Consider the following 24,530-nt stretch of genomic DNA (forward strand, 5'->3'; position numbering starts at 1 on the left):
ATATTTAAAAAAAATAAGTAAAGACTTTAGTATTACTTATCCTAAATAACGTTATTCGATTTTTACTCCAGGAGTATATGAGTTGGGCAGTTCTAGAGAATTGTAAACGATCATCTTATAAAACAACCCATTCAGTTTAAAATAGAAATAAAAGAAAAGGCAAACATAAATATTGTTGTATAGATATAAAAATACATTATAAATACCTTCCCTTTTTTTGTTTTTGTTAACGTTATCACATTTTCTCTGTTCTCAGCTGCATAAGTGCTGGGGGAGGAAAAGCAGCAGTACACTGAGCTTCCCAGTGAATAGCTGTGCAGGGGGGCGTGTCAGGATAAGTCTGATCATTGGAGGAGAGTACACTGAGTTCCCAGGATAGCTAGAGAACTGACCATGCTGTGTTCTCCTACTTAGTGTGGTCAGTTCTTTAATAGGAAAGCAGAGGGACTTGCAGGAACACTGGGAATTTCACATAAAGAAAGCAATATAAAGAGAACAGGATACGTTTTCGTACAAGTATATGGTACAGAAGGGCAAATATCTGGAATATGAAGTTTTGGGGTTACAAACACTTTAATGCATTACAATTGAATTAACCTCATTAGATTTTAGTCAACTAATATACGACAAACTAAAATGGCATTTTAGTCAAAAGACTATAACCAAACTAAAATTTTACTTCAAAATTTACACTGACGCACAGGTTAATTCTAATAGTAAACAGTATTTAGTACACTGGGTATAAATGTATTGAGCCTTGTTGAGTATGGGGAATACAGCAAAGTGTATAGACTAAAGAAGTGTGGAGTAGAGATCGTATTGTACTATGTATAGAGTGGAACCATGGAAAGATTTGAAAGTATAGAACATACAGTAGTGTATGTAGATCTTCACTTCTGTAAAAACTTTCCATCCCTTTGGGAGAAGTTGCTTAGTATTTTTGTATCTCCGCCATCAGTCCCAAGTGTCACTGGCTGCTGTTAATTACAAAGCCAACAATTATCTGTCTTAATGGCACCAAATTGGGCAAGTCTAAAAAAAACCCTGCAGGGTTGTGTATTCTGTCTGAAGTGATAATTACAAGATATTTTTTTTTCTCCATCCATTTAGGCTACTGGGCTTAAAAAAAAAAAAAAAGCCAGTTTCGTTGGCAGAAATATAGTCATATAGAGCGTTTTTGTACACAGTAGGCGAGTTCAGGAGAGTTTGGGCCCTTTCACACATGCGGACAGTATGTCCGTATTTCATCCATCCGTTTTCGGATGAAATACAGACATCCATGTATCCCTATGGGATAGCGGGTGTCGGTGTATGAACATCCACTGACACCCCATCTCATCGGTCCCCGCTATGGTGCGATTTTGCAGACGGAGGAAAATCCTATTTTTGAACAGACGGTCCGTGTTCATCCGATCCCACCATAGTGGAGAGCGGAGATCTGACAGGGTGGTGCCTGCACACTGTGCAGGGACCGCCCTGCCATCTGCCGGCTCAGTGGGGATCAATGAAGAGATCCCCGCTGAGCAAGCGGATGAGACATGTACGGATCCTCACTGGATCCGTATATGCGAAAGGGGCCTTTAATGTTATTAAGCTGCTTCTTCTTTTTTTTTTTTTTTAAGATATTTTTATTAGGTTTAAGACAAACCAACAAACAGAAAAAAACATACAAAAACCCCACCAGACAACCTGGTCATAAGCGTTAGGCAATACACTCAAACATAGAAAAATAAACTGACATCAATGTAATATAAAGTAGGCACAGTGGTAAAAGGCTCAGGTATAATACCTGGATATAGCAAAAGCGGAGGTCCAGACATTAGATATCTGTGAGGCACGGCCCATCAATGGTCAAGCAAGAGTACAATCAGTGCTGGGAGAGGGTTAGCGGACTAGCCAACCATCCACCCCAAATTTTGTGGAAGGTTTTGTTACGTTTCCGGAGTTCAAAAGTACGTTTATACAGTGGGATAGCGTCGTTAATAAGTTTTAACCCTGAGGGATTTCAGAGAGGTCTGTGTGCCCTTCCAGGACAGTTTTTTTTAACATAGAAGAAGAGTATACGGAGCAGTCTCTTGGCATAGGTGTAATACGGAGCAGTCTCTTGGCATAGGTGTAATACGGAGCAGTCTCTTGGCATAGGTGTAATACAGAGCAGTCTCTTGGCATAGGTGTAATTCGCCAAAAATGCCTAATAGGCAGTTCTTGGGGTGGATTATGTTTGGGAGGCCTAGCGCCGATGAGATGAAAGCACCCACTTCTTCCCATAAGTCCTGGACTACCGGGCATGTCCAGAAGTGTAAGAAGTTATTGAGCTGCTTCTACAGGCGAAACGCAGAACTCCCGTATGAGCCGTTTTTAACCCTGTGTACAGGAATCTTACCACATTCCTGTTCAAATCCCGGGTAACGGTACACGGTATCGGCAAGTACTTGACCGAAAGTATCTGTACCCGTACTCGCCGGTAAAATATCGGTGAATCCCTACTTTCCACCATATAGTGTCCATGGGTACTAAAACAAATCGGAGTACATTCACTCTGTTCCAGTCTGATTTTATCTCTCCAAAAGTGAAGTATATTTTGAGTACACTATAAGATTTAATGTACACGGGACGTTTTTACAACCTCTCCTTTAAAACGTCTGTTTTGCCGCATTTAAATGCTGCGTTTACATTTTTAATAGCGTTTTTAAAAAAAAAAGAGTGTTTTTAAATAACGAAAAACACCTGTAAACGAAACTTTTAGCCATGTAGAGGGAATTTAGGCAGAAGGGTGGAAAAATGTTCTCTGTTCATTTATTCAGTAATTTTTTTTTTTTTAAATATTTTAAAAAAATGAGAAGACTAAATACATTGTCACCAGGTATAATTTATTTTGCAGAATGTTCTTTTACACTTCAAAATAACTGTAGATAACAAAACATTATTTTGCCTAAATCTTTGACCTTTTTTTCAATTTGCAGGTTTCCTTCGATAAAACAAAGCATCTTACTGAAACATCTATTAAAAAGCGTCATCTTGAGCGGCAGAAATTGCAAGAACTTGAAGAGCGGAGAGAGGAGCAGAAGAGAAAACAGAAGGAAGCTGAAGAAAAACAAAAAGAAGAGGAACGGTAAGGGTCACATGAATAAAACCTTAGCAACTTGTATAGATTAGCAATACAGGAAAGTTTTATTCTTAATCATATGGAACACCTATCTCTTTCATTCTTGCCAGGCAGAAGGTGAGCAACACAGACACTAGTTTAACAACTTGTGAACCGCCTGCAATGTACTGCGGACGGGTGGCCTGTGCAGGCAAAGCAATGTACGGGTACGTCGCTGCTTGCTTCTGGGTTTACACCGGTTGTACATGGGAGCCTGTCAGCAAGTTCCGGCCAATGATTCATGGTTGGCACCTGCTGATCGGGTGTGTCCAATCACAGCCCAGTGATCAACACAAAGCTCGACAAAGCTTTGTGTTGACGTACACGAAGGGAATGATCTGACTCTTATCCCTGTAAAGCAGGGATAAGCAACAAAGAGATTTTGTTAAAAGCAGCACACATTACTAGAGGTGCTCATGAGGGGGGTTACTAATGCGCAAACAACTCTGGGTAAAGAACAAACGAATCCCAACTTTTAACCAAAATCAGCTGCCACAACATGGTGAAGTGTTTACACACTAAATTAACAGTAAACACAGGGCTGCGCATCTTCATCAGTCTCCCGATTCGATGGCGATCATCCTGTCAACGATTCAATTTGATTATATTTTTTTATTGAATTATTTTTCAAATAAAGCAGTAGGGGGTACAAAATAGAAAAGGGGGAGGGGGTGGGGTAGTGGTGAACAAATACCATGTAATGACATTAAATAACAACATACATTGAAAATGGGGAATCACAACCAGTAATAAAATTGGGTTGGGTGTGCACAAGGGCAAGTACAGAAAAGAAAGTCAAGAAGGGGAAAAGAGAGGGGAGGGAAATGAATACAGTATGCGGTTTGTATTTTTGGCAGAATATTCTACCATCTTAACAACCAAGTTATAGAATCCACTATATGTAGGCCACTGCGATAAATATTAATCCACCTTGGAAATACCTGGAGAGGTGGTCTCTTTAGGCAGAAAGTCTATCCAAAAACTCGGTGGAAGAAGAATTGATCTAGACTTACCACAGTTTAAGATGTTTGTCCCATGTGTCTTTTTTTTTATTATTATTTTTTTTTTTATTCTTGCCTGCATCTCCTCCATGAGCATTTTGTCATTCATCATGTTAATTCACCTATGGAGGGTGGAAACCACCTCAGTTTTCCAAAACTTACCAAAAAGTAATGAGGTGGTGTGACGCTGACACGAAGAACCTGACAAGGTTCATCTCCCGGGTTCAGCTCAATTCCAGAAGGATGGATAAAAGTCCCGCCGACAATACCATACTGATAATGCCGTAAGGGGTAGCGGGGAGATATTTGACATGGTGTGGAATTTAGCATTATGTCCCCATAGCCTCCTGACCAGGGATAAAACCGACTTGATTGCTATGTATCGGGTTTGGAATAAAGGGGCAACATGGTTCGCAATAATTTTCAAGAATAACTTAAGGTCCATATTCAGAATTTAATGGGTCTCGAGTTACACAGTTTGGGGATGTGACGGTATTAAAATGATATCCCCGTCAAAGTCTTCCCTTCTTCCCATAAAGATAATCACCCAATATCCCACAAGGGGGAATATTCCTGGAGTCGCCCAATAAGCCACACATGCCAAGCTTACTGCTGGAACAACACACTTTAATGGTTTTCTTCTCAGCTTTTTATACAGTCCAAGACATTAAAGCAACAATGAGATTTCCACCCCCCCTAATCACACACTAAGGCTAATTACTAAAACATTCTAGACAGGTCGGAACCGACCGATAATTATCATGTCTAATCACTGCACATTCCTTAAACAGCATAACAACAAACCACCTTCACACACTTAAGTTTCCTAGGCAGACGTTTCGTTCCTGCATGCAGCTTGACACCTATTAACACCTCTGAGCATCACTAGGTTTTAGACAGTGTTATCACACAATTAAAGGCCTTTCAAAAGCTAGCCTTATTTAACATATGAACAGTCTGTTACACAGAGAGATGAGTCACACATGAAAACACCTGAGAAGAGGGGGGAAAAAGGGGTAACCAAAAGGACCCCGGGGCTTTTGAATGGTGCAAATAGATAATCAGACAAAAATTGATTATAAAATTAGAAAATATAATTTATTACACAAATAATTAATATGCCATAAATACGATAAATTTGAAATACATCTCGATTAAATACGTGATATCAAGATGAAGCATTGTTTAAGTCAGCTCTACATGTTTCACTCCGACGAATTTCTTCAGGAGCTTTCAGACATACAATGCTAAATATCAGAAGAAAAAACAACAAGACATATAATTAAATGACTGTAAAAACAATCATTTATATATCAATACATTTTGGTAAATAATGTCAAAAAAGGGAAAAGAAAAGAAAACACCTGTTACCTCTAACCCACAGCATTAAATTAGCAGGGAGAATTAAACTGAAGCATATATAGGCAATTGCATCACAGGGGATAACTGCTATTTGTGATGGAAGTAACTGGGACGGCAAAGGATGAGTCTCATCTATCTCCTCAAATGCTTGTGTCATCATTGGGGCTACAAGAGGGACGGAGGTCTTATAAAAGTGGGATATGTACCTGTCCAGACCCAAACTTTTGCCAGTTTTTTTTTTAACATTCAACTTTTATTGAAAAGAAAAAGGAGAGATCCAGATACAGATTACATAGCATGTCATATGCGAGTACAGGTGTGTCAGTAAACAGCTTGATACCGTGTGTACGTGAGCCAAAAGATTTACAAAATAGACACAATACAAGCAGATCAGCAGCTCAAAGGTCTTGACTTAAACAACTTATGTTTGCCCTAAAGGGACTAATTACAAGTGAAGTGGTTATTTTCTGAGCCCTGGCCTAGTTCACCTTCAAATTATTTATTTAAAAGGATAACAATAATAATTCGGCCTAAGGTTGTAACGGTTCAACAGTATACGTTGCACATGAAACCATGTATTAAGAGGAGTAGAAAGAGGAGAGAAGACAGGGGGAGAGGTAAGTGAATAGGGACAGTGGGGGGCCCCAGATATGACACCGGTGAGGAGGGAGGGAGGGGGGGATTGTATGCCACCACGCCAACACCCGTTCTCCAATTAGGGATGCATGAGGGGGAAGTGTCAAAAGATTGGGTCACCTCTGAGGCGAGCCGTCTCATGTTTAAGGGTTTTGCATGATATCGTCATATTCCTGTGAGTAACGGAAAACGATCCAGGGTCTCCAAGTAGATTGGAAGGCCTCGACTCTGCTATGTTCCTGTGCAACAGCATCCTCCATCTCCCATATGTTTCTAATTCTTTTGAGCCAGTCAGCCACTGTGGGTATTGTAGTTGTTCTCCAATAGATGGGAACCAACGACCTGGCTGCATTAATCAGGTGTTTGGTCAGTGAGTGTTTGTAAACTTGTAAGGCAAGGTGGTTGACATGTAACAGGCAACAAGCTGCGTCCAGTGACAACTTAGTTTCTGTGATCTTTTTGATCAGTTGTGTGATTTTGTCCCAAAAGGGCAGAATCAGTGGGCACTCCCACCAGATGTGGAGAAGAGTGCCTTTTGCCTTCTGGCACCTCCAACATGTCGGAGGGTTTTGAGGATTCCACTTGTGGAGTTTGTCCGGGGTGTTGTACCAGTGTGTCAGCAGCTTATAGCCTGTTTCCTGGACAAGTGTACTTATAGAACCTTTATGAGCTAAAATGCACGCATACCTCCATTGTTTGTCCGTGAGTGTCCTCTCCAGTTCCTCCGACCATCTCCTCCTATAATTATCCGCACCACCGCACTCGGTCATTTGCAGCCAGCCATATGAGACCGATGTGGCTCTCTCTAGGGGATTTCCATCTAGGCATGTCTTCTCCAAGTCGGTCAATGGTCTGCGGAAGTCCTGTGAGTGTCTTTGTTTAGTAAGATAGTCTCTTAATTGGAAGTACGACCACCACTTCAGACGTGGGAGTCCACTTCCGCCCTGCAGTGCCAAAAGGTCTTTAACTTTATCTCCTGAAAAACAGTCTTTCGCGAGTAAGGGGATGTCACTATGCTCTGGTTGGAAGATGTCATTGTCCTTTCCCGGAGGGAAGTCAGCGTTTCCCGTCAAGGGTGTCAAAGGGCCCTCGGGCGTGGTAATCTTCCCCCCTTTAGCAATGTCATGTATGACGTCCAGTGTGGTTCGTGTGATAGGTTGTATCTTAGAGGTGGCTTTAAATTTAGGTCTGGGTGACCACGGGAAAAACCTCAGCGGACGCCGAAATAGGGATTCCTCCAAAGACACCCATGCCTTCGAACGTCTATGGCAGTGCCAGTCAATCACCCTGGCTATATGAGATGCGTAATAATAATGTTTAAAGTTAGGTAGCCCGATCCCGCCCGTGTCCTTGGGCCTGAACAGCCAAGATAATTTAATTCTGGGTTTACGTTGATTCCAAATGAACCTTAAGATGGTAGAGTTCATCAGGCGAAAGAAGTGTGCTGGGATTTTTATGGGTAGTGTCCTGAAAAGGTATAAGAACCTAGGCAAGACCACCATTTTGACAATGGATGCGCGTCCAAACCAAGAAAAGCAGCCCATTCGCCACCTCGCAAGGTCGGCTGCGCATTCCTTCAGTAGGGGTGGGAAATTTGATTCGTAAATGTGTTGCAAGTGTGGAGTCAAGTGAGTTCCTAAGTATTTGATAGCTTTATCCTCCCACCTAAATTTAGATTCTGCTTTAGTACGGGTCAGTTGATCGGTAGGTAACGATACGTTTATGGCTTCGGATTTGGAGTAGTTTATTTTTAAGTTGGATAGGTATCCAAAATGAGTAAACTCTTCTAGGAGATTAGGTATGCTGGTCGCGGGGTCAGTTAGAAAAAATAGGTCATCAGCGTAGGCCGCCACCTTGTACTCCTTCCCTCGTATCTCAAATCCCCTAACAGCGCCATTTAGATTTACGGTTCTGATGAAGGGTTCAAGGGCCAAAATGAACAATAGCGGGGAGAGGGGGCAGCCCTGTCTGGTGCCATTGCGGATGTGTACTGTATCTGATAAAGTCCCGTTTATTTTGAGTTTCGCCGTAGGGTTACGATACAGGGCAAAGATCCATGACAACATACATGGACCAAGCCCTATGTGTTCGCATACCGCCCTCAGGAAATCCCATGCCACCCTGTCAAAGGCCTTCTCCGCGTCGGTGGACAGGAGAAGGCCTTCGATGTTCTCGTCTCGTGCCGTCTGTATAAGGAGCAGGGCTTTGGTTACGTTGTCCTTTGCCTCCCTACCCGGAACAAACCCCACCTGATCCAACCCTATCAAATTCGACAGAAGCGGGTTCAGGCGCAGCGCGAGAATTTTTGCAAATATTTTGGCATCAATGTTTAGAAGGGAGATGGGCCTGTAGCTGGCGCAGTCCATGGGGTCCTTGCCAGGCTTGGGGATTATGGCAACTTGAGCTGACAGAAACGCGGACGGGACATCCCTGGGCGTAGACATGGAGTTCAAGGCAGCGGCCAGCGGTGTAGTCAGTACGTCGGTAAAGGTCTTATAGTATATGGCCGTATAGCCATCTGGGCCTGGGCTTTTCCCATTCTTCAGTAATTTAATAGCCTGGGTAATCTCCCCACAAGTTATCGGTGCTTCTAACAGTGACACATCAGCGGTCGTCAGGGTGGGCAGTCTACTATTAGTCAGGTAGTCTTGGATAATTTGAGCCTTGTCTCCTGTCATATCCTTGGGCCTATGTTGGGGGGGCAAGTCGTAGAGTTTGGAGTAGAATTCGTGAAAACGAGAGGCAATAGCCTTCGTAGTCTTGTCAATTTTCCCATCCCCTCGTCTAATGCCTGCGATGTCATTGGCGAAAGTGTGTTCTCTCAGAGCCCTGGCTAGAAGTTTGCCTGATTTATTGCCCGACTCATAGTATATTTTTTTTTTGAAGAACAGCATTCGCCTCGACTTTGAGTCGAACAGGTGCTGCAACTCCTTCCTGGCCTCCAGCAATTCCCCTGCCGATTTTACCGTAAGCGACCGTTTATGTTGAGATTCTAAGGAGCAGATCAAAGCCGACAGCCTCGAGATCTCCCGCTCTTTATCCTTCTTTCGCTTAGAACCCATTTTAATCAGTTCCCCTCTCAGTGTGCACTTGTGAGCTTCCCAAACCATGAGCGGGTCTGCTCCTGGAATGGAATTGTGCATGAAAAATTCCTTCAAAGAGCCAGTGAGTGAGGCGAGAAGATCTGGGTCTGTTAGGAGGGAGGCGTTTAGCCTCCACGTGGGTTGTTTAGGGGGCATGGACAATAGATTCAGGCCCAATGAAATCGGGGCATGATCTGAGATCGATTGGATCCCTATGTGTGCTGCTTCAACTGAGGAAAGATTCCTCTGGGAGATGAAAAGATAGTCCAATCTGGCATATCTAGCATGGGGAATTGAATAATGAGTAAAGTCGCGGCCCTCAGGGTTGAGAAAACGCCAAGTGTCTACCAATTGTAGCCCCTGAAGGGCAGATTTAATTCTTTTAAGTATTTTGTAAGTAATACAGGATTTACCATTTGAAGTATCCGTCAATGGGTTAAGCGGGAGGTTAAAATCACCGCCCAGTATGAGACAGCCCGAGGAGAATCCCTGAAGTTCCTTGACTATCCGGTTACAAAATGAGGCATGTTCCCTATTGGGGAAGTATACATTAGCTAGTGTCACTGGAGTGGACCCATATGTCCCCTTCAAAAATAGGAACCTACCTCCGGGATCACATTTCTGTTCCGTCAAATGAAAAGGTGCGTTCTTACTCACCAATATTGACACTCCTTTTGACTTGGAGTCACTATTGGTGGCATGAAATGCCCTTGTAAAGTATGCGTCAGTCAATTTGGGTGCATGATGTGTCTTGAAGTGTGTTTCCTGGATAAACACGAACTGGGGCCTACCTTTTTTCAGCTCACGTAGGAGAGTGGAGCGGCGTTCCGGGATATTCAGACCCCTAATATTGTGTGAGATCACAGTCGGTGTCTTTCCTAGTGAAGAGAAAGCCATTGGAGCGGATCAGGAGGAGACGGTTCAGGAGGTCAGCTGTGTTGTCAAACAGAGACAAAATCAGGTTAATGCAGATATAATGTACAGTAATCGGCAGTGCCTAGATCAATCCCCCCCTCCCTGAGGCCACCGGTCGGGGTTGAGGAGAGGAGGGGTAGGAAGGGAAAGTTGGGTTCAGAGGGGGGAAAAGAGAGAGATAGAGAGGATAAGACAGTAAGAGAGAGAGAGAAGCAGGGAGCCGTAGTTACACGGCGAGGAGCAAGATAAGATATGAGTACGTTCCCTGAGCGGGTCACCCCACCCAGGAGTGTGTAACTCCTATGTGTCTAGTGTCACCCGTGTCCTCAGAAACCAGGAGCACGGAGACACTTTGTGGGGTTATAGGGAGGCACTTGAGGAGACGGTAGAATTCCACCTGAGACACAATCCAACAGGGATTGTAATTAGCAGGAAAAAATTCAAACAGAGAGAAGGTGAATGACCGCACCATTGGCAGCCGCACATGTAAAAACAGAAAAAAAAAAAATGTGGGTCTGGGGCCTACACAAAACAGCAAGGGGATTTATACATCCTAATCATTAATAAACTATCTGGCCCTCAGACTGAGCTTAGTTCACACCCGACCTGGGTATTCGGAAAAAGGTAAAATAAAATAAAAATAAAAGTAATAGAGAGAGCGCCTTATAAACAGATACTTATCACATGCCATACAATGGGAGCTATGTAGAGGCTGTCCATAAGAGGAAGTACTTGAATAAAATAGGGGAATATTGATAATAAAAAAAAAAAAAAAAAAAGGGAAAAAGGGGTGGGAGAGAAAAATATGAAAAATATCGCATAGGTTCACTTTAGAGAAACTTCCTCGGTGAAGAAACATCTGCAAACTGGATGCAGGAAAGATGCTGCAAGAGAGGGATATCTCTGTTGTCTTGGAGCCGATCTCGGGCAAGGAGCCACCAGTACATCCTCTTGTGATTACAGTCTGCATTGTAGGACGAGCATTCGCGTCCCCCGAGGATGATGATGAAGGGGGGGGGGGCGGGAGGGGGGGGGGGGAAGGGGGGGGGGGGGGGGGGGGGGGGTTTAGCAGTCCGAGTCTCCATAGGCTGTGTAGGTAGAACACTGTCAGTTCACAGCAAACTTCAGCATGCGTCGAAAGGTAGAAAAAAGCAAAACAAACAGCAAAAATGGAAAATCAAAATTGAAAAATCAGGAAGAGGCAGGAGGCCTGACTTGACTCGGGAAGGTCTCAGCAGGCTCAGTCATCGTCATATTCTGGGTCAGGGACAACTGGACGTCTCGGGGTCTCAATCCTGGAGCTGCCCGCCCGATTCTGCTTCTGCCGTTTGGCCTGCCGCTTCTCAGGCGTGGATTGTGGTGACCTGAGATGGACTGGAGGTAGGACAGGGTGCAGAAATTCGGCGTACCAGTCAGGGAGATCTGTCGGTTCCAGGTCTAGTGCAGAGCAGAAGTCTGGCAGGTCGGCCGGTGTACGGAGGACTTGTAGCTGGCCATTCAAGGTAACCGCCAGAGCAAATGGGAAACGCCATGAGTAGCGAATGTCCTTGTTCCGCAGCTTCTCCAGCAGGGGGCGCAGGGCACGCCTGTTTTTCAGAGTTATTTGGGAGAGGTCCTGGAACAGCATTATGTTTTCCCCATTAAAGGCAATATGGTCATTTCTCCTGGCCTTTCTCATGATTTCATCTTTCAGGGTAAAACTTTGAAAGCAACAAATTATGTCTCTCGGTGGGGCGTTGTCTGGCCCTCGCGGCCGAAGGGCTCTGTGCGCCCGTACAAAATCTATTGCTGTGTCCTCTTGTCTTTCTAATAAACTGTTGAAGACCCTCTGTAGCGCCGGAATTATCTGGTCATGACCCACTGATTCAGGTATCCCCCTTACACGCACGTTACACCTGCGTCCTCTATTATCCAAATCTTCTATGTGTCTATTCATTTCTATTAAGTGCAGGGCCTGGGCAAGCGAGGTCCTCTCAAGCTTGAGTATGGCTTTGTCCCTCTGTTTTCCAGCAGTCTCGGCAGTGGCCATTTTTTCATTGAGCACCAACAGATTTGATTTCAGGTCAGTGATCGCTGCTGAGAAGGTGGACTTAATGTCCGCAGCAATCACTGACATGTCAGCAAAAGTCAGGGGGAGATCCGATCTCTTCTTACCCCTGTCTAAGTCCTCAGTGGCCGACTGCGAGTCCTCACTGAACTCTTCCTCGTGGTGCGACGGCGCCATCTTGGATTTCAGGCTGCTGGTCTGGGCCGGAGTTTTGCTTTTAAAAAGCTCCGTGATGTCCCTCGCCGAGTGGGGTGCCGCTCCGCGGCGTGTGCGAGAGTGAGGGGTGTTGTGGAGCTTCTTTCCGGGCATCGGGGTGCCGGTGGTCGGGTGGAGAGCTGTGTACGGCTGCCTATGTCAACGGAGCTCCCTCAGTGTGCGGCCGTCTTCATCGCGCGCCAAGCCACGCCCACTTTTGCCAGTTTTAATGCTCTTGATTACAGATAGAAAATCCAAGGTAGTGATTGGCGTTTCTAGTTTTCTAAGAGCGCTAGATGGGATCTCGGGCAAAGTGGCGTTCTCTATGCATTTAGCCATTCCTGACAAGTCTAGTTTGGTGGGAGTGCCAAGGCTTAACGGGAGGGGCAAATTATACAAGGAGGCATAGCATTTTCAGAAACAATCTCCAAATTGTTATGAAGTTAATTATTGGTGGAGGTGAGGATATGGGAAATATGTTGCTTTTGTTGTCGGGTGAATAACTAGTGCCACATTTATTGTCTCCCTTTGTCACGTGCTGTTAAGGAGCGCTATGTCAGCAATCGTAGGAGATCTCTTGCGTTGGATAGCTCTGGCAGGGTTGTAGGATCTAGAGTGTGCTTATGTGATGCCTCTAGAGAAGAGATAAGGGCAAACAGGCGTTTGCTATCCACTGTGCGGGCACGCTTCAACCGAGATCCATGTTGGGACGAAGACACCTCGCAAAACGCACTTCAGAGCTTCCCATTTGGTCATAGAGGGAATCATGTCTGCAGTATGGGCTTGTGTGAAGTCCCTAATAACCTTAGAGATCACAATCGTGCAAGATAAGTCTGTGAGCAAGTTGTCGTTTAGTCACCTGGATTGTCTACGTGTAGGGAGGGGTAGCCTACCCAAAGCTAGGTGCACTGAAGTGTGATCAGACCATACTAGTCCAATAGTGAAGTGAAGGAAGGATTGAAATCTAACAGTGACTGTGACAGGAAAATATAATCGATTCTACTATATAAACCAGGTGCTGATCTCCCCCACCCCCAAACAAATATCTGCCCAAGGGGGCAATACAGGAATCTAACATTTCCAGAGTAAAGGAGCTGTGGAATGCAATCGGGACACCCCTAGATCTGGCTGAGGGGTTTGTGCTATGATGCCAAGTAGTAAAGTGCTTGTTTGGGGGGGACGGTACAGAGTCTGAACAAAAGTGCGTTTTCTGAAACCGTAAGATCTGAGTAAATTTGCGAAAATTATATAAGAGCTGTCTACGTTTCTTTGGGGTTTTAAATCCTCGGCAGTTAATCAAGGATATCTGGAGGGCTATGGGGGACGCCATGGTTCATAGAGTATGGGGAGGTAAGCCACAAGACACTGTATCTTAATACGTATAATTCGGGCAGGTAGAGAGATGGTAAGGAGTAGAGGGGGGAGCAGAATAGTGAGGGAAGAAAGGAGTAGAAGGGTACAGAAGGCAATACGGATAGCAGCATAAATCACAGTTCCAAGGCAGGCATATAAACGATTAAAACACCTGTGTGCTTGGCATCATGGTGCGAGCGAGTCTGCTGATGTATTGTGCCAGAGCAATGTAATAAGAAAAACCATACTCGCAAACGAGGGGAAACCACTCCCTCTAGTGACCATGCGGAAAAATTGCAATGGTCAGTATAAATATCTCCTGAAAAAATTAGACCCCTTTTACACTGAGGCTCTTTTCACCCATTGGGTGGAAACTTGATGGTCTCAGCCAGGATTTGGGTGTATTGGAGCGTGAGTGTTTCTTCTTTGCTTGAGATTTCCATCCAGTCGATGTGGATAGACCAGGAGCCACAGCGTTTTAGCTTGGCTTATTTATACAGTGTGGAAAATAATTATTTCGTCCCCTGCAGATTTTGTAAGTTTGCCCACTTACAAAGAAATGAAGGATCTATAATTAAAAAAAATAAAACATAACAATTTTATAAATTGAGTTGTAGTGCAGTGATGTTTTGCTTGGGGATCAAATACTTTACTCGCTGAACTGAAACTCAATTTATAACATTTGTTTTAATGTATTTTTTTTTTTTTCCTGAATTTGTGGTTGAAATGTTGTCTCTATTTAAAATGCACCTATGATAAAAATTATAGACCCTTAATTTGTGTGTAAGTGGGCAAACTTACAAAATCTGCGGGGGATTAAATAATAATTTCCCCCACTGTATATATAAAAACAAAATCTTTAAATCCGTTGGAATTAAAGATGATCATACTGCCCTGTTTTTAGAAGTCCAACCTTGCCTCATCTCTCCCATACTGAATACACACACACACCACATCAGTGCATACACTGCAATATGGGAACATACTAATAGTGTATTAATAGATTTAGTACAACCAGATCTTGGCAGATACATTGCATCTTTCTCTGCAGTCCTGAAGGAAAGGGTGAGAACTGATCTTGCAGCTAAATATGAGAGATTATTAAAGCTATTCTAAATGCTTCTAGGTTGAACTGTATACCAGGTGACCAAATAAATAAAAAAAATCAAACCTAATAGGCTGTAAAGGCTATTAAAGGTTGCAAGTATTCTTATGGAAATGTATTGGCCTCCCTTTCTGCAAGAGATTTATTGTATCAAAAGCATTTAAAGAAATGTCATGCTTGAATGAGAAGTTGTGTCTGTGTGGTTAGGATAATTTCTGACAACAGAGAAGTCCCCATAGACCTACTATGGGGCCTATTACTTCAGTTAAAATGATACAGAGCTCAGGGAATGGAAATGTGGTGACACACTGGGGAAAAACAAGATGTAAAAGCATCAAATCCAACAAAACACTGATGGGCTTTATATTTACATTCTATACACATATATACCTGCTGGACTCTATAATTTTAAATGTTTATTTTTCGGAGCTGCTCAACTGAAACAAAAAAAGAATAAAAAAAAGTCCACTCTACTAAAGCATTGGTAAAACAATTTTTTTTTTTAAAATCATGGGAGTTCAACATGTGGCTCAAAATTCTCCCATTTTGACATGCTCTGTATTGAAATGTCCAAAGTCCTATAGATATTTGTTCATGTATAGTGGTGTGCATATTGGTAATCCACTCAAGATCCACCCCATAGCAGTGTTACAGCTACAGGGCAGTACCTCTGCGCCGGATCGCGTATATATTCGTGATCTGGCTCTTCCAGGTATGGGAACGTGCATGCGTGCCACCGGCAGCTCGCTCATGCTGTGAGCCCGCCGGCACCCACCGATCATCGAGCAGAATGGCGGTCTGCCATGTAAACAAGGCAGAACGCTGTTCTGACAGAAGGGAAAGCATGGATCATGTGTCTCGGCAAAGCAGAATATTTCATTTTCTTCAACCCTCTATTTGCCACTATTGCTGGACAGTTTGGCCTTTTGAAGTAAGTTGAAAAACAACTGACTTATTGGCAGGATCAGCAGGTAATAAAACATGTAATATACCGGGGCACCCTTAAAATATTCCTTTAAATTTCGCACCGGGGGGGTGTGTAAAGTAGTGTATGTTTCCCATGTTTAGAACTGTCCCTGCACAAAATGTCATTTCTAAAGGGGGAAAAAGTAATTTAAAACTACTCGCTATAATGAATTGAGTCAAAGGTCATCCCTATTGGCCAATACATAGTAGATAAAGGGTGTTATTTTTGTAGTAGGAAAGCAATCTGTGTGAAATCCTGAACACACCTGTAATACAAAAGCGTTCCCAGATTTCAATGAGCATGGAATTTGCACCTGAACTGCACCACAGTGCGCATGTGGGGACTGATTGCTTCTGAATGAAAGAAATGAGGAGCTTTATCCGTAGTGTGGAAGATATTCAGTATGTACCCCCTTTTTATCGTTTTCCGTGAATATGCAGCAATGACTAACATTAATTGATCATTTTAGGAAACAAAAAGAACTAGAAGAGCTTGAAAAGGAGAATAAGCGTAAAGAGAAGATCAGACGAAAGGAGGATAAACAACGAGAACGAGAAGCTCGCAAACACAAGAAAAAGCTGCAAAAACTGCAAGCTGAGGAGCAAAAGAGATTGCAGGAGAAAATCCGATTTGAAGAGAGAAAGCTCCTATTGTCTCAGAGGAATTTGCAGTCCATCAGGTTAATTGTAGAGCTTCTAAGCAGAGTGAAGGTGAGAGAGCGGTTTCTGTTCTTACATAATGGATTTAGAGAAGTGGCTAATTCATGGTCTGCTTCTACAATCACCAGGTCTTTAGAGCTATTGTATTAAGATGGTACAATGCTATGAAAACCTCTCATGGTGATTAATCTGATTTGATACACACTTTGCTGGTAAGAATCTATATTGATTCTTTTAATATATTTTTCTCATTTACGCTGTTTAGTGCTAGAAAAAAAAACATTTATATTTATTTATATATATATATATATATATATATATATATATATATATATATATATATATATATATATATATATATATATATATATATATATATATAATTTGTTTTTAATTTTAGTATAGAACACTGTATTTATATGTATATAATTACCAGATGCAACCATCAATAGCAGACACATCTCTCCCTCTTTTCTAGCACAGATGGGTATGCATTTAATGAGTCTAGAGAGGCTTCCACAAAGTGGGCGATAGGCCTGGGTCATAAATGCACCCATAATAAATGTTCATTTTGTCAAAATAAAATTTTTGCACACAAAAAAAGCATCAGGTTCAAACTGTAAAGCCCTAAAAAATAATCAAAATTTACCAAAAGCAGAATAGTTTATCTTCTAAATGAATTCAATACTTTTAATAAAATGCATAAATTCCTACCTCTACATTTGATGGAAAATGTTATTTAAAGTTCCAGTAAAGCTTTAAAAAACAAACAAAAAAAAACATGCAAGGTAAAGGCATATTGTGCTAGTATGAATTGTATACTAGCACATTATGAAGGACTTACCTTGAAACAAAGCCCTCTACGACACGCTTTCACCGCTGAAGAGGCTTCCATCTTCACCTGGTCTTCCATCCGGGTTCGCGAGGTGCAATGACGTCACTCCTGCGCATGTACGGGTGTCACGGCTGTGGCGCAAAGCTCTGGGGTTAAGGGCTAGGGTTGGAGTTTAATGATGGTGTTTAATGTTGGGGTTCACTGCTAGGTTTAGCATTTATTGTTGGGCTTTTACGAGCTTGGGTTAGGGTTTAATGTTGGGGTTAAGGGCTGGAGAAAGTTTTTTTTTTTTTTTTGGGTTAGGACTAGGCGTAAATGTTAGGGTTAGCGGTAATTGTTAGGGCTGGCGGTATTTGTTAGGGTTAGAACGCTATCCCTAACAATTACCGCTAACCTCAAAGATTACCCCCTTACTCTAACCTTAACCCTAGCCCCCAACCCTAACATGTTACTTTGGACACACAAAGGTTTCTGCACTACTTTGATGCTGCTTGAGGGTCAGAGATTATAAAGTCGCATTAGTAGCACTACATGAACAGAACTGTCATACTTTCCTATTAAACAAAAAGAAAAATACCCAAACTGTGGTAGTGCTGCTGCGTCACAAGTCTGGGTTTTTTAATGATATTCCAGCGTGGAAAGAGCACATTCCAAATGGGACAGAGGGGCCGGAGACATGTTTGTGTAGTGCTGGGTGCAGACATTTCTTCAGAACAGAGGAAGAAAAAAAAAAAAGCCTTGACATGTACACATTTACATAGTGGAGAAAGAGTTCTCATCCCTATGTAAGCTCTGACTACTGCGGCTCAAGCTAACAAAGCTGCTTTCTTAGCTGTAATCAGCTGAGCAGAGAAGCAAAGGAGCAAAAAATGCCATTATGAGCTGCTGGGAAGGGGCATAATTAAAGTGTTACTAAACCCAGGACCTGCATTCACTATATCTGATCTCCCACAGTACACAGAACATGGAAATGCAATTATTTTAGTAAATATAAACTGCTAAATACCTTTTCTCATCAGCAGTATATAGCAGTCTTATGACTTCTATCAGTGTCCGGCTGAGCACTGGTTAAACCTTGTAGGAGAAGTTTTCATTCTCCTCTGACTGTCCTATGAGGCTGCATGACCCTCTGACTTTCTGTCTGGACAGTGCTGATTGGCCCTGTGCTGGTCACATGCAACCTCTAACAATAAACACCAAACTGAGCATGTGCAGAGTGCCCCAAAGCTCTGTACTATCAGGAGAAGGATTGGGGACAATAAAAGAAGGGAAGGATCAGAGACGATGGGATCAAACAGCCTTTTTACACAATGCGGAGCATTAACCCCTTAGGTTCCACAGTGCGTATAACAAGCATGCTTTACTGCATTATAAAGAATGATTTTGCTGTTGTGGGTTTAGTAACACTTTAATTTAGTATATACCTATCTTATGATAAAAGCAGCATCCTTGATTAAAGTGCTTACAAAACATATCCTATATTTTGCCTTTAAAGGGAACTTGTGCATTTTCTCATGTAGTTCACAACAGGTTCATCTTAAACGTATCCCTACCAGCTGCACATACTCCCTTTACTCCCCAACTGGTCTTTTTGCCACTGGGAACACATGTGGGAATCCCTGTGTAAGATCCTGAGGCTTTCACGGGGCTGAGGACTCTCTTGCCTCACCCATGTGACAGCACTGGGTATCTAAGTGCCAATCAGAATACACCAGTGCTGTCATGTGGAAAGGATTGAGCCACATGGTCTCTTATACCCAGAAGTAAAGACCTTTTTTATTTTCCATCCTAGCAGCCTAAGCAAAAGGGAAGTGTAAGCATCTGATAAGTGCCACCACTAAAATGATCCAGGTTCTATGACTTGCACAGATTCTGTTTAATATTCGATTTTAAGGGTTTGTAAACCTTTGTATTTTTTATAAAAAAAAAAACATGTTATACTTGCCTACTCTGTGCAAGGGTTTTGCGATGAGCAGCCCCGATCCTTATCTGGGGTCCCCCTCCGGCGCTCTTGGCTCCCCTTGTCAATTGGGTGCCCCCACAGGACACCGCTTTCCATGGGGACACCCTTGCGGCCAAGTCCAGCTGCTGCATCCATTGACACAGACAGTGGGACTCAGACTCGCCCCCCACTCCACAGGAGTTTGACAGCAGTGGCAGCCAATGTTTGTGAGTAAACTCTGCAATTGTCTAGAATAAAAAATAGCTGGCACCTTCAAAACGTATCCGGACACACTACAGAATAATCCGTGTGCTCCCTTGTTGACAAGGCATTGTTTCCTTGTAGGTCCGCTTTGGAAATTGGAATGAAAAATGAAAGCCAACCTTGCATGAAGAAAATGACATTCTAATAGTATTGGAACATTTAAGTTAATACAATGTCTGCTCAGGTGTGTCATTATAGCTGAACATTTCTATATGAAAAGTGTTTGTGGTGGAAGAACCCCTCCTAATTCGTTTTTGCTGATTTTTAGTATTCACAAAATAGCAAATCATTTAGACAGCTGCATTTCCAGTAGAGATCTACTGGATGTGCTGTTCAAGGTTGGTGATGGCGCTTTTTTTTTTTTTTTTTTGCTGTCGTGCTCTGCCTTCGTGTTAGAGGGCGACTACGTGAATTCTCGATGGTCATACTGTATGTAGACACGTAGCCACCCTCTTGCTCTCCCCCAAGATGGCCTATGTACTATGGGATTTCTAGTGTTCATAGAGCAGCGTACATCAGTGAAATAAATGTTCACTGCTTGTTCCAAACAAATGGAACTTAGTTGGAAAAGGAGAAGTTTGGGAAATCATAGATGACATTAGGAGGGCAGAAAAACACAGTAAGTAGATTATGGGGCCATTAAAGTGGATGTGGACAGCCTCCGATGATACAGAGATGAACCAAATCTCCCTACATGAATTTTACAGGTATATCTGCTGTCTTCACATTTATATACTGTTTAGAAAGCTCAGATCCTGTTAGGAGATTTTCTCTTCCTGTTTAACACAGAGTGTGATGTCTGGGCATATAGCCAAGATAGCTAAAATTGCTGATTGGAGGAAAGGCACACACCCCCTCTCATCATAGGCAGAGACTCTCAGAGGTGTTTTGTAATAGGGCCAGCTCCCTGTTAATCTATTTTAACAGGCTGCTTTTATCTAATGTGTCCGAGAATTTGTCAGGAGTTATCTGGCTAATAACAGAGGAATGGTTCAGGAGAGAGCTAAAGGACTTGGCTCTTTGAAGAGAGATAACAAAACACTGCGGATATATGTGCCCTGCTCAAATTTCATGAATCAGATTTACATCCACTTTAAGGATTTTATGTGTGTGGATTTATTTTTTGGAAAATAAGGATATTATTGAGAATACTTTAAGAGGCCTGAAGGGCTCAAGAACCAAGAGAAAATAATTTACAGAAATCCTGGCTTGTATAGAAACCTATTATTCTAATATGTTGTGTATCAATAACCTTGTGCCAAATTGATAAAAAAAAATAATCTAAAAATGAATTGAGACACGATATAGCTCCTCCCCAAATAGTGGACATACCACTGTAAAGGTTGGATAGTGATGGGGGGCCCTAAAAGTGTCTATGGATTCATACATTTTTTAATGTGCTAGTGGGTGATGCGTACAGTACTAGCACATCTTGCCATTGAATTTGCAGGTATTTTGTTTTTTTGTTAAATCTGCGGTTTACAACCGCTTTAAAGCCTCATACACACCGGGCATACAATATCATATCCCTGTGCAGGGCCATATTTTCCCACTTGGGGATGCATCCCTGTGCAGGCAGTCCTGCAGAGGTTTATTGGGACACAGCTGCTGTGTCTCGGCATGACATCCGTGTGGATGCAGGACCTAAACGCAGATGGTGTGAGTTTGGGGACATGCACCCACATGGATGTCATATTGATACCCAGCAGCTGTGTCCCAATAACTATCAGTGGGACTGTCTGCACGGGAATTGCAGAACAACATATGTGCATTTCCAGCTCTGTAAGGGCATACAGGAAACAAGTCCTTACAGAGAATCCAACGCTTTCAGGCGTGTGTGGGATGCCTCCATTCTCTACGGCAGTGGTCATCAACCCTGTCCTGCAGGGCCTACTAACAGGCCAGGTTTTATGTATTACCTTGGGGGAGATGCAGTCTAGAATACTGCAATCACTGAGCAGCAAATTATATCACCTGTGATGTATTCCAGTTATCTTGCAAACCTGGCCTGTTAGTGGGCCCTGCAGGACAGGGTTGATGATCACTGCTCTACGGCACACTGTGGTTACTTCTGTCATAGGATCCAGGGCAGCAAGGGGTGTGGGGTGGGCGATCGCCTCTAATGAAGTTGTGTGGGAATTGCAGGTTTCTGGATTTCTCTTTCTCTATACATAAATCAGACAGGAACTGTCTGGAATATTTCACATGCACTGTATAGACATTGTCTTTGTGTTTTGCAGGCTGCAAAGATTCGCGAACAGGAGGAATCGGAAGCGGAAAGGAATCGCCTTCTCCAGCTTGAAGAGAGAAGACGACAGCAGGAGACAGAGCTAAGACGAGTGGAAGAGGAAAAGCAACGTACCTTAAATTTATTCCGCAAAGAGAGAGAACTGAGAGAGAAGCTTGTGAGCAGCTTCCTAAACCGAAATGTGTGTTCTGCATCTCAGTTAGAAGAATCCCAGCAGCCACAGTGTTATCCCCTGACACCCAATGAAAATCTCACCAGAGACTACTTAAATGCTTTCACATCTACCTCAACACAAACCCTATCAGAATATGGGTCACTCAGGCCACACATTCACTATGCAAACTCCAATGTTGCAAATGGCATCTGTCTGGAAGCTGCTGCACCCCAGGAGTGTAAAATAAGTGATGTTAATCCAGCTAGACCTTTGTACTCTCTCACCAGCATTCTCGGCAATAACATCCTACATAATCATTCAGCGAGTAAAGATCCCGCTTTATGGCTAAAAGAAGTCGAAACTCACCAAAGCCAAGGCGAGCCGTATGCTTGTAATGCGTCGGACCTAACCAGCAGACATTCACGTTCTCAGGACAAAGAACACAAGCCTAAAATAAAACAGAAGCGAGATTTAAGTAGAGAAAAGGACGATCGTAAAAAAGCTAAGAAGCTCCACAAGAAGCATTCCACTAGAGACTGCAGCCCACACACAAGAAGCAGTAGCCGGGAACATAGTAGACACAGAAGCCGAGATCTAAAGTCAAGGCCAAGTCATAGGCAGAAGAGACATCATCGGAGATCGTATAGTAGAGATAGAGCTTCTTATAGTAGCTAAATACAAGCTTATCACTGCAGCAGTTTTCTGCATGTAGAACCTTTGGTCTGTTTAGACTCGGAAATGTAGAGCCAACTGTACATAGTTATAATGCCACGTACACACGATCCGAAAATTGGACGACGGATCGTACGACTTTTTCCGTTTACTAGTCGCAAGTAGAAATTGAATAGGTTACTAAAGTCACAAATTCTCGTACGACAGAAAAAAAAATCGGAAGTGATGTCATGTGTTGTAATGTATTTGTGTTATATTTTCGGACGACAACTGTACTGACCAAACGAAAATCGTACGATTTGGTAACGTACAAGGAAAATTTTCGTGCATGTCCGATAAATTAATATCGGATGAACTGTCATGATCGGCTCACGGAATCCCTGTACTAACGATCCGATTATCGGACGATTCTTCCTCGGACGACATTTTTCGTACAATATTTGGATCGTGTGTACGTGGCATTAATTTTTATTTTATTTTTTCTGTTAGGTTTCCTTAAAGGGCCAGTAAACCAAAGCAACCATTAGCCTATATAAAGAGCTACTAAAAAATAAATAAGACCTCTGTAAAACAGCAGAACCATACATTATAGCCCAACTAGAGCAAACGATAGGGAATCCTTGAATAAAAGTGTGCTTCTGTCAGGTTTTCCTCATCCTCTTGGCATGAAATCATTCGGAACTATGTATTTACAATTTTGTATAATACAATGCAGACAGACATTATAGAGCCTGTAATGAATAATATGCTTCAGGCTTATGAACAAGGCAACTTGGTTACCCTCGGAGCAGGTTTCAGGGAAGTGGGTTACATCAGTCAGCACATTTGGCTTTGCCATAGGTAAGCGTGGTAGACTGAAATGCCGGCTTTCAAGCTTCTGACTGCATTGGGTTATCCTGTAAATCTTATCATGTAAATCTTTTTATTTACTGGGTCCTGGACAGGATCTGCCTGAATCTTGTAGCCACTAAGGGACAGTTTTTGAATTCTTTAAAGACATTACACCTCTTAGTGGGATTTTTTTAAGGCAATTTTGAAAAAATAAATATAATTATATAAAAAAAAAGTAAATTTTTTTTTTATATATAATTAATTTATTCTATATATTTTTTCAAAATTGCCTTAAAAATCCCACAAAGAGGTTTCATATCTTTAATCTATATAGGGATGATGGCAATTTACATGCCAGCTTGCATGAGTCTATTTAATTTTCCAGTTTTTGAATACTTTGAACACCTTCAGAGCAGCCAAGGCTAGAGCTGCACAGGTGATTTTTTAGTAAGGCTCGCCATATACTGATGCTTAGTGGGTTCAGCAGGAACTGGCTGAGATTCAAACCGTGGACGGGCAGGCTAAATCTACCAAGATGATCAATCAACTTGGGTACAACTAGCCTGCTGGAGTTTACTTGCTAGTGGCTGCTATAGCTGCTTGCAATAAACATCTTCTTCTCCCTGCAGTGATGGCTTCCTCTGCCCCCACCAGGAGAATAAAACGGGGTTGATTTACTAAAGGAAAATCCACTTTGCACTACAAGTGCACTTGCTGTAGATATGAGGGGAAGCTCTGCTGATTTTATTGTCCAATCATGTGCAAGCTAAAATGCTGTTTTTTTATTTTCCTTGCATGTCCCCTTCAGATCTACAGCAAGTGCACTTGTAGTGCAAAGTGGATTTTCCTTTCGTAAAAAAAACACCAATGTCTCAGCAGGAGGGATTCTACTGTTGGCACTGTCTGTGTTGATGGGGGAATCAAGTGAATTTCTTCTTCTGCAGGATAGAAATTCGTACCGTCTATGGCTGGCCTAACTAGTGAAGTATCGAGTGATTATTTAAGAGGAGTAGCGTTTAGGTTGAACAAATGGCTCGCTGTGGTTTAAACTACACAAGAAAAATGTAGTAATGGTTAAATTTGCAGGATTGCACAGAAGTCCAATTGTGTAAAATA

General features: G+C 42.6%; 1 protein-coding gene across 1 annotated transcript in view; it reads left to right on the plus strand.

The window, feature by feature from the left end:
- Positions 1-22,747, plus strand: part of AKAP17A (A-kinase anchoring protein 17A) — a 36,928-nt gene extending 14,181 nt beyond the window's left edge. The window contains exons 3-5 of the mRNA XM_040338189.1: positions 2,964-3,112; positions 16,279-16,519; positions 21,750-22,747. Of these exons, the coding sequence (XP_040194123.1) occupies positions 2,964-3,112; positions 16,279-16,519; positions 21,750-22,586 (1,227 nt within the window). The 3' untranslated portion in view covers positions 22,587-22,747. The remainder of the gene's footprint in view (positions 1-2,963; positions 3,113-16,278; positions 16,520-21,749) is intronic.
- Positions 22,748-24,530: the final 1,783 nt, after the last annotated feature.

The sequence above is a fragment of the Rana temporaria genome, chromosome 2 (assembly GCF_905171775.1).
Source record: "Rana temporaria chromosome 2, aRanTem1.1, whole genome shotgun sequence".
In the NCBI taxonomy this organism is placed as follows: domain Eukaryota; kingdom Metazoa; phylum Chordata; class Amphibia; order Anura; family Ranidae; genus Rana; species Rana temporaria.